Consider the following 15522-nt stretch of genomic DNA (forward strand, 5'->3'; position numbering starts at 1 on the left):
CCGAACCAAAAATGATTCGAACTTGTAATGAAATGATTCAAACCTGAAACAACTTAAACATAAAATGATTCAAGCTCGAAATTAGCTCAAACCCAAAATAACTTGAAAATTTTTAAGTGATTCAAAGTGACTCAACCCATCTAATTGATAGGTCGAAATGAAGTTGATAATCTTTTTGTTGTTTAATAATAAGGGTTAACTGCATCATAAATCTCAAACTATGATATGATTTCTAAATTGGTTCTCAAATTTTAATACATTCTAATTGAGTGATCAAAATATCATTAATATTATAACAATCTGATCATTTCATCATCTTAACTAGCAACTTGGACATTAAATGCTAAATCGAATTTGACATGAATAATATTTAAAACACGGATCAAAATTTAAACACGTGTACCTATCAAATAGGTAACTTGGATCTAACATATTAAAAGTATCCTCCTAAATTTTAATGCTTATTATTTTCAATACATTAAATCTAGCTAAGTTGTCCATGCTTGCAATAGTTACATGCTTTTTCAAATATATGAGCTAGAATTTGCAGCCCAAACCATGTTGATAGCCAGGCTAATGAGAGATGCGATATTGATACTTAGAACATCTCATTAGCATGTTATAAATTTTGAAGAACAATTTCAAATTGACCTCTTCAATGGCGGTAACTTTTGATATGCTTTTTCTTCGCACATCAAGATTCAAAGGGATAAAGTAATTCTAGCCGCTGAACTTGAAATTTTCTCACTTTAGTTCCTAAACATTTTTTTGTCCACATTAATCGCAGTATTTGACAATTTTTTTTAATTTAATCCTTAAATTTCGTTAAGGTATAATAACATGATATTTTAAAATGGTGTCACATTACCTAAATTTATTTTTCTTTTAGTTTTTTATATAAATTTTTAAGTTATGGCATGGTACAATCTAAGAGTGTCACGTCAATCCAAGCTCATGGACAAAATTGGAGAAAATTGCCAAGTTACAACATTAATATGGGCCAAAAAAAACTTAAGGACCAAATTAAAAAAAAGTTCCAAATTCAAGGAGTAAATATTATTTTATCAATTTGAAATTTGGTGGATTAATCTAGTTAACCCAATTATTATTATGGTAATAAAAGTGAAACCGTGTATTCCGTACAAATGAGTAAACTATTACATAGAAAAATTAGATTTAATCATCACAATTGTAGCAAGTAAATTTCTTGGAAACTGCAGCGAAAGCTACCTTTGTTTACTTTCAACAGTCTACTTACCGAAGCTAGAAGAAATATGAATAAGACATTAAATTGATTGCTACTAACTACTTGCATTAACTGATGACCAATTCAAAATTAAGCTTATGGGAAAATATTAATTAATTACTATGTATAATACGGCTAATTATATATTGAAGCGAAGTAAGAAAATCTTTTTAAGTGCGAAATTAAACTGTAATTTTTAATAGTTTATATCTCTATAATTTTTAAATGATTAAATTAAACTTTCATCATTTTTAGGGGAGTTAAAATGTAATTTTTCCTTTACTATTTTAAAATGTTAAAATTTCTCAAGAACCTAAATGGACAATTTTCTATTTTAAGGGGGTCGAGGCCCCTGCCAGCCCCCTTAGATACGTCACTGATTATATAATTATCATTTACACTAGAAAAAACAAGAGACTTCTTGGGGACTATTGTGTAACTTAAAAACCTTTTCCTTATTAACCCCTAAACTTAAATTTCATTCAACTATGATTATGTGACTTTTTAAAATTGTGTCGCATCATCTCTTAAAAAAAATTTTAAAATAATTATGTAAAATCTAAAAAATACAAAAAAAAATTATTAAAATTATAAAGAATTTTTAAAATTTTTTTTAAATAATGATAATGTGACATAATCTTAAACTGCTACGTCATCATACCACAACGAAATCAAAGTTCAGGACCAATTTGTGAAATTTTGCAAATGATTTGTTCCAATTTAAATTTCAAAAATTATTTACATTGTTATTAACGTAATACCATTTTATAGTCGCATATTACATACACAAATAATTATATCTAATAGTTAAATTTTTTCGAACTTCCACAATTAAATAAAATTTAATATTTTAATATTACAGTTGAACAAAAATCAAATTCTTATGTTTAATTACATCGAATCAAAAGTATCATATTATATATTTAATAAAACACAAGAATAAAATATGGTTATAATTAATAATGACTGATTACATCCATAAATATAATATTACCTAAAGTGGTGTATAACTTTAGCATGATATCTCATTTTAAAATTCAATCAATTATCATACACGAAACACGAAACATGACTACACTTAACTACAAATTAATAAAGAAATTTATAAAAGAAAGATAATAGTGTATATATGAGACAATCTATGCTAAAAACGCGGTGTTGCCTTTCCATTTTAGATTGACAACTTGGGAAGAAAGTCTTTATTTATATTTAATTTCTGGATATCAATATTGCAGTTCCTCCTATTTAAATATTAGAAAAAAATTATATATTTTTTTTAAAATGTCTAGAACTGCCCATAGTCTCTACCCAACTCATAAATGGAGGGATAATATGCTTTAGTGCACTCAAACTCACGTTCTCTTGTATCGGTAATAATACACATGTCAATCGAACTGAGACTCAATCGACAACAAATTTGTATTTTAATATTATTAAACATGCGTTCAATTTTTAAATTTATAATTTATAATTATTTTTATTTAAAGATGAATTATAATTTAAAAGAAATATTTCTATAATTTTATAACTGGGTTAGTGATCCGATTAAAAGTGATTCCATCTCAGTAAAATGCTTAAATAATAGTATAAATATTTCATTTAAAATATTATTTGATGTAATAAAGGGTTACAGTGTAATCTAAAAAAGAGAACGCTGTTCAAGCTTAAAGACTTCATTATTAAAAAAGAGGTTTATAGTTTATTATATTCCGACAATCCACTTTAAAAGGTAATCCCACTTTTTATATTATTCGTAGAGTCGTCAAGTCAACAGTTTACTAATGATTCGGTGAACATGCTCACACCACATGTCATCTTATTCCTAATTATTTAATACTCTCAATCTCTGAAATTACGGCTTGACCATTTCAGATTTTCATTTAAAATAGGGTAAACTACAAAAGTGATCACTTTTATTTGTCTCATATTACATTTTAGTCACTTACATTATTGTTTTGTTACAAAGTGATCACTCTACCGTTAAACTCCGTTACCTCCCTAATGACAGTCCTACGTGGCAGTCCAAATGGATTTTAAATGTCAACTTGGATGCCCATTTTCTAAGATGAAAATAGGTTTTTAATTAAATAAATTTAATTTGGACTGTCACGTAAAACGTCCAAGTTGGCATTTAAAACTCATTTGGACTACCACGTAGGATTGCCGTTAGGGAGGTAACGGAGCTTAACGGTAGAGTGACCACTTCGTAACAAAACAATAACGTAAGTGACTAAAACATAACATTTCAAACATTAGTGACTAAAATGTAATCTAAGGCAAACAAAAGTGACTATTTTTGTAGTTTACCCTTTAAAATACATAAAATATTTAAATCCATCAATTTAAAATTACTATTTAGTTAATAAAAGTTCTTTTAATTGAACATTATTTACAAAAAAAAATACATAATTATTTGATACAATGAATTCTTTTAGTAAATGAGTTATTTTACTATGTATCTTTAAATTGTATTTAAAAATAAATAAATAAAACAAAATCTCAATTATAAATTTTCATTATCTGCTTATTTAAAAAAAAAATTCATCCTCTTAATATCAAATAATTATCCAGAATATATTAATACTAATATAAAAATAGTTTAATAATTAATATATTGTTGATTAAATTTATGTTGGATTTACTTAATACTTAATCTTAACTAGACTGGCATAGGTATTGTTGTCAATACAGGAGGACGTAGGTTTCAGTGCTCCTATTTATGGGTAGTTTTTTTTTTTTTCCTAACAATCCTATTATAGATTCGAATCATATTTATTCTTTTTGACAGAATCTCTAGAATTAATTATAGGCTCTCACCAACACTTAAATAGGAGAAAACTGACAATAATATTTATGTCAATCGAGTTAATATTGTTTTTTAGCGTATTAGATTGTGCCATATATATTAAAACCATATGGACATAAAATTGGTACTGCTAAAATGTGTAAAAGCATATATGCAAAAATAGTAGCCAATATGACCAATTCAAAGGAATCTAATTTACAAGGTTTAAGACTAAAAAGCAGGGGACTTATGTATAGTCTTGGTTCTAATTTTTCAAAGATCAAATTATATGACAGAAATTTTCTTGGAAAAAAAATTTCTTGACCTCCAAGCAAAACCTAGTCCACAAAAAAGGAGGTCAAGCAAAGGACTCATAAATTTTTAAAATTTAATTGTTTTCACTTATTAAAAGATTAATTAATTAAAACTGTATTAAAGTCGATACAAAGCACAATTAACAGAAAAATAAAATTCTTGAATATAACAAGATTCAAAATCTTAAGAAACTACTAAAACATCTATCAGACTTTAATTTTGGAATCAAAAGTAAAATTAATTTTCAATATACATCAATCAGTGATGACTTTATTGGGATTAACCGTGTGGGTTCCACCATGAAAGAAAAAGGCCCCGAAAGTCTCATTCCATCATATTTTTCTAGCAAATGCTTCCAAGTATTACAAGACTTTTCTCTCTCCCCCACACAAAGCTTCTGGTGCTGCTGATATTTACTTGGTCTTTTCCCTCTTGTTCAAAACATTTATAAATAACCAAGTGTGTTAATCTACCAAACATTGTGTCTTTTGCATGCAACAAACATTTCTTACACCCTCTTTTATCTTATATTCACTTAATAGACATACACAAATAAGCAGCAACAGCCTACAGCTACAATGAGTAGCCAATCCAGTATGGATGATAATGCTACCCCGAAGATCGAACTTCCAGGCTTCCGATTCCATCCCACCGAGGAAGAACTGCTCGAATTTTACCTCAAAAACATGATCTACGACAAGAAGTTACGTTACGACATTATTGGATACCATAACATCTATCACCATGATCCTTGGGACTTGCCTGGTACGTGTATATATACATATATGGTTTAATATGATGGTTTTAAGTAATGTTAAGCAAATTTATAAGATTGGTTTTTTTTTTTTTATAATAGGGTTGTCGAAGATTGGAGAGAGAGAATGGTATTTCTTTGTTCCTAGAGATAGGAAGCATGGAAGTGGTGGGAGGCCTAATAGGACTACGGCAAATGGGTTCTGGAAAGCCACCGGTTCCGACCGGAAAATCGTGAGCTTATCAGACCCGAAGCGCATTATCGGCTTGAAAAAGACTCTTGTTTTCTATAAAGGGAGAGCTCCACGAGGGTGCAAGACCGACTGGGTGATGAACGAGTATCGTCTCCCGGATGGTTGCTCCTTGCCTAAGGTATTTAATCTTTCTTCATTCACATGCATGTTTGCAGTTTCATCCACATGTTTTAAATATGCGAGGGAACTTAATCAACTTCGTTGAAATGTTTAGAAGTTTAGGGCCAGTTTAAAATCTGGACCATAGTTTTAGGACCCTAAGTGCAATTAATCCAAAACTAATATGACTTGAACATTTTTAATGTGAACACTCTGGTATTATGATTTATAATGGGTCCCAAACTTTTGGGACAAAGATATAAAAGAAAGTTGTAATCAATGCTAATGTCATTGTATGATTGAATGGCAGGACGTGGTGTTGTGCAAAGTATATAGGAAAGCAACTTCCCTGAAAGTTCTTGAACAAAGAGCTGCAATGGAGGAAGAGTTGAAAGCAATAAAGAACACATCTCCTTCATCTCCACTATCATCTATGGAGACAATCTCTTTTTGCAGCCCAAAAGAGGCTCAAGTGCCAGCACCCCAAATGTTCTGTAAGAAAGAAAATGAAGAAGAACAAGAACAAGAAACAATGGTGGAAAAGAACAGATGTCTACAATTACCATTAGGTAGTGAAAAACTACCAGAGCTTCAAATGCCCAAAGTGCTAAGTGATTGGACCCAAGATCAGTTTTGGACTCAACTGAACAGCCCTTGGTTCCAAAATCTCACAACCTATGCCAACATCTTGAATTTCTAAGTAAAAGCTTAATTAATTATCATCTCAGCTCGAAGAGGCATCTTATTTCAGTGGTATTAATTAGTTTAGACCCTGATGTTGTGTATATAAGCTTATCTCCTACCGTTTTAGTTTAGTTCCTTCCTACTAGCCTCTAAGATGACCAAACTTTTTTAGAGATTCAAGCTTTGGAAGCCTTTGCTTGTTTTGTTGATGATATTTTTTTCATAAATGTTTACCATGTGTTTAATTTGTTTGATGTAACTTTGGAGTTTTATTTTAATGAAAATTTTGAAATTTGGTGGAAAAATGATAGGTGAATGTATATGAGAGATCCCTCTATTATAGGAATTTAATCAAATTAGTCCCCCTACTATTAAATCCCTATAATACAGACATTTTAACCCAAAATTGTAGGTAGAGAGATGGTGCTCTCTGGTAAGTGTTTAGTTTAACCTAACCATGATATTTATAAATACTAATGTCATTATCATTTTAGCTAACAATTAATGTTTCTAAAGTCTACAAACATTAACATTCCGAGGGTGTCAAAATCATATTTGATACATTGATAGCATATAAGTTAGATGATAAACACAACATTATCGAATCGACTTAATGCTGGCTGAATTTTTTCTGGTTGTAGCAGTCAATACAGTCACCGTAACTAACTCCGAACATGTCACAATACCTTTTATAAAACCCGATGAGGTCCTCTCCCGCTGCGTTCCAACCCCGACCGCATAAACCGCCATTGACGATATTTGTGATCACTCCATACCCTGGAAACCTACCGGCCGCCACGTCCCTAGCTGAAGGCGTCCACGCTCCAGTGATCACATCGTGGCAAGAAGGCTTTAACCCTTGCGGAGTCATCCAGAACCATAATGCAGATTGGAAACACAATGTGGCATCGCTTACTATCAGGTCTGGGTTTTCTAACAACTCCTTTTCCATCCCAATGGTTGCTCCAAATTGACCATAGTTGTAGTTCCTTACTTATCAAATTTTGTTTCATTATTTCAATGTCAATAAAAGAAATACAATTGTCGAGATATAAAATTTCAATAAAATTAACATGAAATTAATGTGAATATTTCTATTAAAAATATAATAAAAACAAGCAAAATTATAGAAATGTAATATATAGTTACCAAGTAAGTTGTATGGGGCCTCGACCATAATATTTCTGACCAGGAACACATGGGTACTCTTTGCATGTCTTGTCCAAATAATCTGAAGGAGGGTTTATTTGCTTAGTAAAGCAGTATCCCCATACATACGGACCACCGGGTGCATTCCACCCTACTCCTCCTAAAATCATTAAATTAATCATTAAAATTAATTGTACACATTTGAACAGCTAATTGCACCAAATTAAAAATTAAAATTTATGTATTAAAGTGGACGAAATTTATCCCCTAAAAATATGCTCAATCTTTGTACTGATTATAAGAAAAAGGGACAAACCAGAAGTTTCATGTGAAGTTTGGCCGAAGAAAGCAGCAACTTCCCTCTTGCGAGTAGCATCATCGCCGGTTGCAGCAAAAGTAGGATAAGCCTTTGCAGCTTCCATTAAAGCATCATATGTGTAGAACCCAGCGGCAGGGCAACGAGGATCGTTTCTATACGGAAGCATCTCTTCAAACACTTCTCTTGTTACAATGCTGCTCAGTCCACCTCCACCGTCGCTTCCGCCGCCGCAACCACAACCGGCGTCGCCTTTGTTGCAGTTGCTTCGGAAACTAATTTTTTTGAGGCGCTGATAACTATTGGAGCCACGGCAACCCCATTGGGCTCTTGGAAAAATGGCAGTGCCACTGCCAGGTTGCTTTTCACACTGCGGAGTTGAGCCTGGGAATACATTGGAGCAAAATGACAAGGCTGGAGCTCTCATTTTTTGTGAAAAATGTAAGTGGGTTTCTCTCAGTTGTGTTAGTGAAGAAAGGGCAACAGTATGATAAATATATATATATAGCAGATTCTCATCTACCAAAGTTAATAATATGGTCTGCCATGGCTGCTCAAGTTTTTGGCTTTTTGCGCTTGATTCAACGTTGGGGACCCATCCATTAAAAGTGCTAGCTCAGATGAACGGCTATTTTTCTCCGTGAATACCAAAGCAATAATAGTTATCTAAGTTACTATATAAACTTAAAGTTTTAATTATTTAATTTTAAAAATTATAAAATAATTATACAATTACTAAAAAAAGTTTTATTTAAGTTAATATTAGTAAATTTAGGTTTTTATTATTTAATCTTAAAAAGTTATAAAATAATTATTAAATTATTCAAAAAAAATTATTTATAAAATTAGACCGCTATGTTCTTTTTAAAGTTTATCTTGCAAGCTCTAAGTGATGATTTAACGATTGATATGGTAGATCAGTACCTATTGACGAGTAGAACATATATTAAATCCAAGTTAGTTTGACAATCAGTATCAGAGATCAGACAAAAAAGTTATTTGAATTTTAATCCCTAGATTTATAACTTTCAAACTATTTAATAAAAAATAATTGAATTTAAAAAAAAATGAAAAGAGAGCTTTCGATTATTGCTAGTAATGTGAATAAATGACATACAACAATATATATAATAGTCCAGTAATTTAAATAATTCAATAATTATTTTAAAATATGAATTTATTATCAGTTTAATAATAATTTCTCCTAACGCAAACGGTCACAATATCTATACAACCTTGAGAGAGGAATCTTTTTCCAATTTCCATAAAGTTTTAAAATTGATTAAGAAATTCAAGATGAAAAGTACATAACACGTGGCAGGCTATCGCTAATTCAAGCATTTTTATTTAAATCTAAATATTTTTTGTTAATTATTTTTTATATCTAAAGTTTTGTCTGGATATTCTCTACATATGAATTTTTTTTATTTTTAAATACAATAATATTCTGATGAAATTTGAACTTGTATTTATGCATTTCAAATTTTTTATTTTATTATTTTAATCAAAATATCATTTAATTTTTATATAAATTTATTACTATATTTCTTACATACATTTTCTTCCACCTATGAACCTTATAACTTCTCTCAAAAGATAGTGAAATCCCAAAAAATGGGGATTCTCTCGTGGAAAAGGAGATAGAACAACTTGGGATAGGAGACCCCTTTCTCCACCCTTTTAGAGTATGATTAAGTAGGTAAGTATTCCATTAAATTAAGTAAAAAAAATTAAGTTAATTGAGTTGATAAGTCTTAATTATTTTATTATCCCCAGTTTGATTTGGAATATTTTTTTAATAGAATCAAGTGAAATGAAATTCAAGTCGAGTTAAATCGAATCAAGTGGAATTGTTCGAGTTAAATTAAAAAAAATTGAACATGTCAAATTAAAATCTTGTTACTGTATAAATAATTTCATGTTAAAGCACATAAATTTGAAACCATATACGTTTGATAACTTTTTCAAAGCAAAATAAAGAAAAAAAAAAGATTCATAAACTTGAATCATTAATTTTTTTTTCTAATTTTTCTAATTTTTTCAAAAAATATTTTTTTTTGAATTTTTGAAAAATATTTATTTTTATTTTTATTTTTGTAATTTTTGATGAGATAGAGATTAATTTGATCATTTTCAAAATTGACAAGAACCAAAAGAGTATTTACATCAATATGTCATTTTAATTATTTGAGTTATTTGATTTGTAAAATTTAACTCGAAACTTGAATTACTTATTCGACTTGACACGAAAAACTCAATCCGATTAACTTGAAATTCAATTTTTTTTTAATTTTTTTGAATTGAATCGAATTTCACTCACTCGCCTAAGGATTTTTTTGCGAGACTCTTATAATAATTTTCCAGTAAAATGATTATAGGGTATAAAATATATTGATATATTAACAATTTTATTTCAATTAAGCTAAAATTCGAGCGTCATTTTCAAAAGGAAAATGGTCTACTAGTCATGTGGGTGAAATTAATAAATTATTAATTATTTACATAAGGTATAAAAATCAAAATGAAATAATTAGGAGTAGGATACTTTATAATTTTGATTTGAATTTGACTTGATAATTTAAATTTTAATCCGATCTAATCCCATTTCATCATAGAAACTCAATAATTTAAATTAAAAAATAACCCTCATAAAAAAATAATAGAAATATGATTTAATTACGATTATATGTAGGAAAGTGGGGTTTGTTCGGGTTGAGGATCTTGGAATGTGTCTTGGTGTGCCTCTCATTCATAAGAAAGTTGGTGTAAGCACTTTTGAATTTATGGTTAATAAAGTCCGTAACAGACTAAATGGTGGGAAGCGAATAAATTGTCTTTAGCTAGCAGAATAACAACTGTGTTGCCTCATTCGATTGATGCGGGACCAAATCAGCTATCATGGAGATGGGCGACAAGGGATAATTTTTCATCGACAGATACTTATAGAGGTATTCACCAACTTGGCTCGGTTGATAATTCTAGTGTTTGGAATTTGATTTGAAAAATCAAGGCGCCTCAAAGGGTTAGGGTGTTCATCTGGATTATGTGGAAGAATAGATTATTGACTAATGGAGAGAGAGTAAGGAGACATATGGCGAATGAAAGCCATTGTCCGAGATGTAGCAATGTATATGAATCGAGGATCCATGTTGTTCGGGATTGCACCTTTTCTAGGACTATTTGGTGGTCAATTGTGCCAACTCATTCTCAAGTAAGATTTTTTTTTCTCTGCCATTAGATGAATGGATTTTATGGAACATGCAAAACATTGGAGATATTGATAGTTAAGAGATAGAATGGTGAATTTTTTTTTCCTATAATGTGCTGGCTGCTATGGAAAAAATTAGAATATACATGTGTTTTCTAGTAGTCACAGTTGTGCCCAGGAAATCATGAATATGGGTGTTAGTTGGACGAGGAGTAACGTAAGGATGCTTGCACCTGTGTTACATGTTAATCCTATGGTTACTGCTATGCGGTGGTCAGCTCTGAATAAAGGTTGGAGTAAGCTTAATACAAACGGGGCAGTGTCGTTAAATGGATCTTATGTTGCCATTGGGGGAGTGATTAGAGATGCTAATGTTAATTAGTTATGGGGATTCTCAATGTTGCTAGGTAAAGACGCAGTTTTTAAGATCAAAGTAAGAGCTATTATAGAGGGTCTACACTTAGCATGGAAGAAGGAGATTTGGCAGTTAGAGATTAAGTGTGATAATGCTCTTTTGGTGGAGACAATTGTGGCTAGTGGAGCAGCTGATAGTAAGATGTTGGAATTACACACTATTCATCAAATGATACATTTAAATTGGAAGGTTTGTATACACCATATTCCGAGAGCTCATAATGCAGTCGCTGACCATATGACTAAGGTTACGGCTATAAGATTCACAGAAATTCAAGAATTCGAAGAACCACCTTGTTCAATGCAGGATTTAGTTTATGCAAATTATATTGGTTGTATAAGGAACTAATGCGCTTTTTAATAATGTTGTTTAAAAGTGTTTTATTTTACCAAAAATACAAACATGAATCGAGAATTATTCGAATAAATAATTCAAAATGATTTAAACTCAAAACATTAAATCTAAAAAAAAAAGAAAAAACTTCAAAATTGCAAAAAAAAACACACACACACACAAATAACTTAAAACCCAATCTTCATTCAACCTCAAAATCTTAGAATTTTAGAACATAAACTGATTCAATTCAAAATAAACTGAATAACTTCTAGTTATTATACACCTAAAAAAGAGTGTTAACTGAACTCCTTATGATGGCATGATAATCAAAAATATTTATTTTTATATATTAAATTTTTTTATACGTCTTCCGTAAATCAGAAAATAACACATCATTTAATATAAAAAATCCTTTCTAAAATCCTTCTGATTGTAGCAATCAAGACAGTCGCCGCAATTAACTCCAAACATGTCACAATACCTCTTATAGAACCCAATGCGGTCCTCACCCGCCGCATTCCGACCCCGACCGCATTGACCTCCATTGATGATATTCGTGATCACTCCATACCCTGGAAACCGACCTGCCGCCTTGTCCCTAGCTGAAGGCATCCATGCTCCGACGATCACATCGTGGCAAGAAGGCATTGACCTTTGTGGAGTCATCCAAAACCATAATGCAGAATGGAAGGCCAATGAGGCATCGGTTAATAACAGATCTGGGTTCTCTAACATCTCCTTTTCCTTCCCAATGGCTGCTCCAAATTGACCATAGTTGTAGTTCCTTAAATTATCAAATTTTGTTTCATTATTTCAACGTCAACCAAAAAAAAAATGTTACATCAATAATTAAAGCTCTTGTTTGGTATTCAAATGATACGGATTTAAAATTTGCGCATATTGTAATAATAAAAATAAAAAGATAAACTACACTCAATGTCATTAAACTATTAATAAATTTACGTTTTAATCGCTCAATTAAATCTTGTTAATCTAAAAAAGTAGACCAATACACATCAATAAGTAGAAAAACACATCTCAAATCTAAGTCGATCTGACGGTCAATATTAGATATTGAAAAAAAAGTTGTTTAAATTTTAATTTATAAATTTGTGACATTTAAAATTATTTCATAAAAAAATTATAGAAGAGAATAAAAAGAAAATTTTCTATTAATACAAATAATGCGAATAAAAAAGACTATATAGTAGAGATTTAACAGTCTAGTAATTTAAGTGAAAATTTTAAATAGTTTAATAATTATTTTTATAATTTTTTAAAATTTAAATAATTAAAATATAAATTTACTAACACTGTGCATAAACAAACAAGTGAATGTGACGTGTAGTTTACCAAGTAAGTTGTATGGGGCCTCGACCATAGTATTTTTGACCAGGAACACATGGGAATCGTTGGTTTGTCCCATCGCAATATTCTGAAAGAGGCTTTACTTCTTTATTATAGCAGTACCCCCATCCAAATGGACCCCCTGGTGGGTTCCTCCCTCGTGCAGCTAAAAATCATTAAGTTAATCGTTAAAGTAATATTTGAATTCAAAAATCCAACTTGATGAAATTTAATTGGATCTGTCAGAGGGTAGGTCAGTTAAATATAGAAAAGGAATATGAAAAAAAGGGACAAACCAGCAGTTTCATGCGATGTTTGGCCGAAGAAAGCAGCAACTTCCCTCTTGCGAGTAGCATCATCGCCGGTTGCAGCAAAAGCGGGGTAAGCCTTTGCAGCTGCCATTAAAGTTTCATAGGTATAGAACCCAGCGGCAGGGCAACGAGGATCGTTTCTATACGGGAGCATCTCTTCAAACACTTCTCTTGTTACAATGCTGCTCAGTCCACCTCCACCTCCACCGTCACTTCCGCCGCCGCAACCGCAACCACAACCGGCGTCGCCTTTGTTGCAGTTGCTTCGGAGACCAATTTTCTTGTGGCGGTAATTATCATTATTGGCGCCACGGCAACACCATTGGGCTGTTGGAAACATGGCAGTGGCACTACAAGGTTGCTTTTCACACTGCATAGCTGAGCCTGGGAGTGCATTAGCGCAAAATGACAAGGCTGGAGCTCTCATTTTTTTGTAAAATATAAGTGGGTTTCTCTCAATTTTTTTTTTTTTTGAACATGGGTTTCTCTCAATTGTGTCAGTAAAGAAGGGGCAAGACTAGGGGACTATATAAATATAACTATATTTACTACCCTCTTTCCTAGATTCTTCTTAATTTTTAAGGGTAAATTACAAAAATATCACCTAATTATTATTATTTCCGGATTTAGTCATTAAACTTTCCGAAATTAAATATTTTAGCCACTCTTCCGTTAGTTGCTGTTAGATGAGTGGCAAAAAGCTTACATGGGCTTTTTTTATTGATCTAATAACAATTTTAGCCCTTTAATGCTTATTCATTCTATCAATTTGATCCTAAATATAAAAAATTCAACAAATTTAGTCCTTAAAGTTTACAAAATTTGTCATTTTAGTTCGAATTCTAAAAAATTCAATAAATTTAGCCCTCAACATTTATAAAATTTTACAATTTAGTTCTAATTCTAAAATTTTAAATAAAAATATTCACTTTTTTTAGATTTTGAACTAAAATGATAAATTTTGTAATCATTGAGGGTCAAATTTGTTGAATTTTTTTTATCTTTAGGATAAAATTAATAGAATGGGTAAATATTGAAGGGTTAAATTTGCTATTAAACTAATAAAAAAACCCACGTCATTTTTCCGTTACTCTTCTAATGACAACTGATGAGAGAGTAATTAAAAATTTTAATTTCAAAAATTTTAGTGACTAAATCGAAAAATTTAATAGTTAAGTGCCCAAAATAGAACTAAAGGCATAGTGTAGTGACTATTTTTATAATTTACCGTAATTTAATATCAAATATTAATATACTTTTTAAACAGATTATGTAGGATGCTTAAATCAATATATAAGTTTACAAGTAAATCCACCTTATAACTACATAATTTAAAATAAAACAAATACCTTTTTAATTTAAAAATTAAAAGAATAATTTAAAAAAAATTATTTTTAAAAAAAAATACTAACAAGTCAAATAAATATATTAAAAGATCAATTTGAGAGTAAACATGCGGATAAATAATTTTAAATATGAAAAGATTTGAGTCTTGAGTATTCAAATTTTAGATTTACCGTACATAATTATATATTTAGGTCTCCAAATCCATCATCTGAGGTTGCCATAGTGGGTTTTAGTCCAATCAATTTATCGATTACTCTAAATTGTATCAATTTTTAATCTGTCTGCGATGTAATGATTTGATCTAAAAAAATAAAAATTTCTATTCAATTTTCATGTTTTTTCAAAATTTTGGAAAAAAAATTATTTAATTCACATCAAACCTTTTTATGAAAATAACACTTGAAACTACAAAATAATGTTCTTATTAACCTTTTTATGGAATCATTTTATTTAAGCTTTAATATTTAATCTAATCGAATACTTATATTTAAATATTTTATTGAGTTTGGAAAGCTAAGGAGAGAGTAGGAGTGCTGTAAAATATTTAATAATGATTAACGGGAGAGTGATTAAAACATTAATTTCAAAAAGTTTAGTGACTAAATCGAAAAATTAGTAGTTGGGTGACCAAAATAGAACGAAAGACATAGTTGGGTGACTATTTTCGTAGTTTACCCTAATGTTTATTATCATATAAATAGGGATAAATATTAAAACTATACATGAACTTTGATCCGATGTGCAGTGTAATACATGGACTTTGATTTTGTGTGATTTTATATATGACATTTTAATTTGATTCAATTTTCACAAATCACTAACAACATTATCGAATTAGCACCATAATATATTGCATACACAAATAATTATATTAATCTAATATGAAAATAAATGTATGTATTCATTTTTTAAAAATGTATACAATTGAATCAAAATCAAAGTTTTATATATACATAT

At 30.2% G+C, this 15522-nt stretch overlaps 3 protein-coding genes across 5 annotated transcripts; 1 reads left to right on the plus strand and 2 right to left on the minus strand.

Annotated features, from left to right (window-relative positions):
- Window positions 1-4893: 4893 nt before the first annotated feature.
- LOC107908623 (NAC transcription factor 29-like) lies at window positions 4894-6436 on the plus strand. The gene is made up of 3 exons (NM_001327002.2): window positions 4894-5111; window positions 5203-5471; window positions 5763-6436. The coding sequence occupies exons 1-3, from the start codon at window positions 4925-4927 to the stop codon at window positions 6150-6152; spliced, it is 846 nt and encodes a 281-aa protein (NP_001313931.2). The 5' UTR covers window positions 4894-4924; the 3' UTR covers window positions 6153-6436.
- A 207-nt stretch (window positions 6437-6643) lies between these two features.
- LOC107908621 (endochitinase) lies at window positions 6644-8137 on the minus strand. Of its 3 annotated transcripts, none has more exons than XM_016835847.2 (3): window positions 7602-8137; window positions 7286-7445; window positions 6644-7129 (listed from the first exon to the last, which is right to left on the minus strand). In XM_016835847.2, exons 1-3 carry the CDS (start codon window positions 8026-8028, stop codon window positions 6940-6942), a joined length of 777 nt encoding a protein of 258 aa, XP_016691336.1. In that variant the 5' UTR covers window positions 8029-8137; the 3' UTR covers window positions 6644-6939. The 3 variants fall into 3 exon arrangements, with proteins under 3 accessions (XP_016691336.1, XP_016691335.1, XP_040945220.1); XM_016835846.2 differs by having other exon boundaries at window positions 6644-7125; window positions 7602-8103; XM_041089286.1 differs by having other exon boundaries at window positions 6644-7125; window positions 7286-7367; window positions 7602-8102.
- Window positions 8138-11742: 3605 nt separating this feature from the next.
- On the minus strand, window positions 11743-13768 carry LOC107908620 (endochitinase). The gene is made up of 3 exons (XM_016835845.2): window positions 13204-13768; window positions 12914-13073; window positions 11743-12344 (listed from the first exon to the last, which is right to left on the minus strand). The coding sequence occupies exons 1-3, from the start codon at window positions 13643-13645 to the stop codon at window positions 11957-11959; spliced, it is 990 nt and encodes a 329-aa protein (XP_016691334.1). The 5' UTR covers window positions 13646-13768; the 3' UTR covers window positions 11743-11956.
- Window positions 13769-15522: the final 1754 nt, after the last annotated feature.

The sequence above is a fragment of the Gossypium hirsutum genome, chromosome D02 (genome assembly GCF_007990345.1).
Source record: "Gossypium hirsutum isolate 1008001.06 chromosome D02, Gossypium_hirsutum_v2.1, whole genome shotgun sequence".
In the NCBI taxonomy this organism is placed as follows: domain Eukaryota; kingdom Viridiplantae; phylum Streptophyta; class Magnoliopsida; order Malvales; family Malvaceae; genus Gossypium; species Gossypium hirsutum.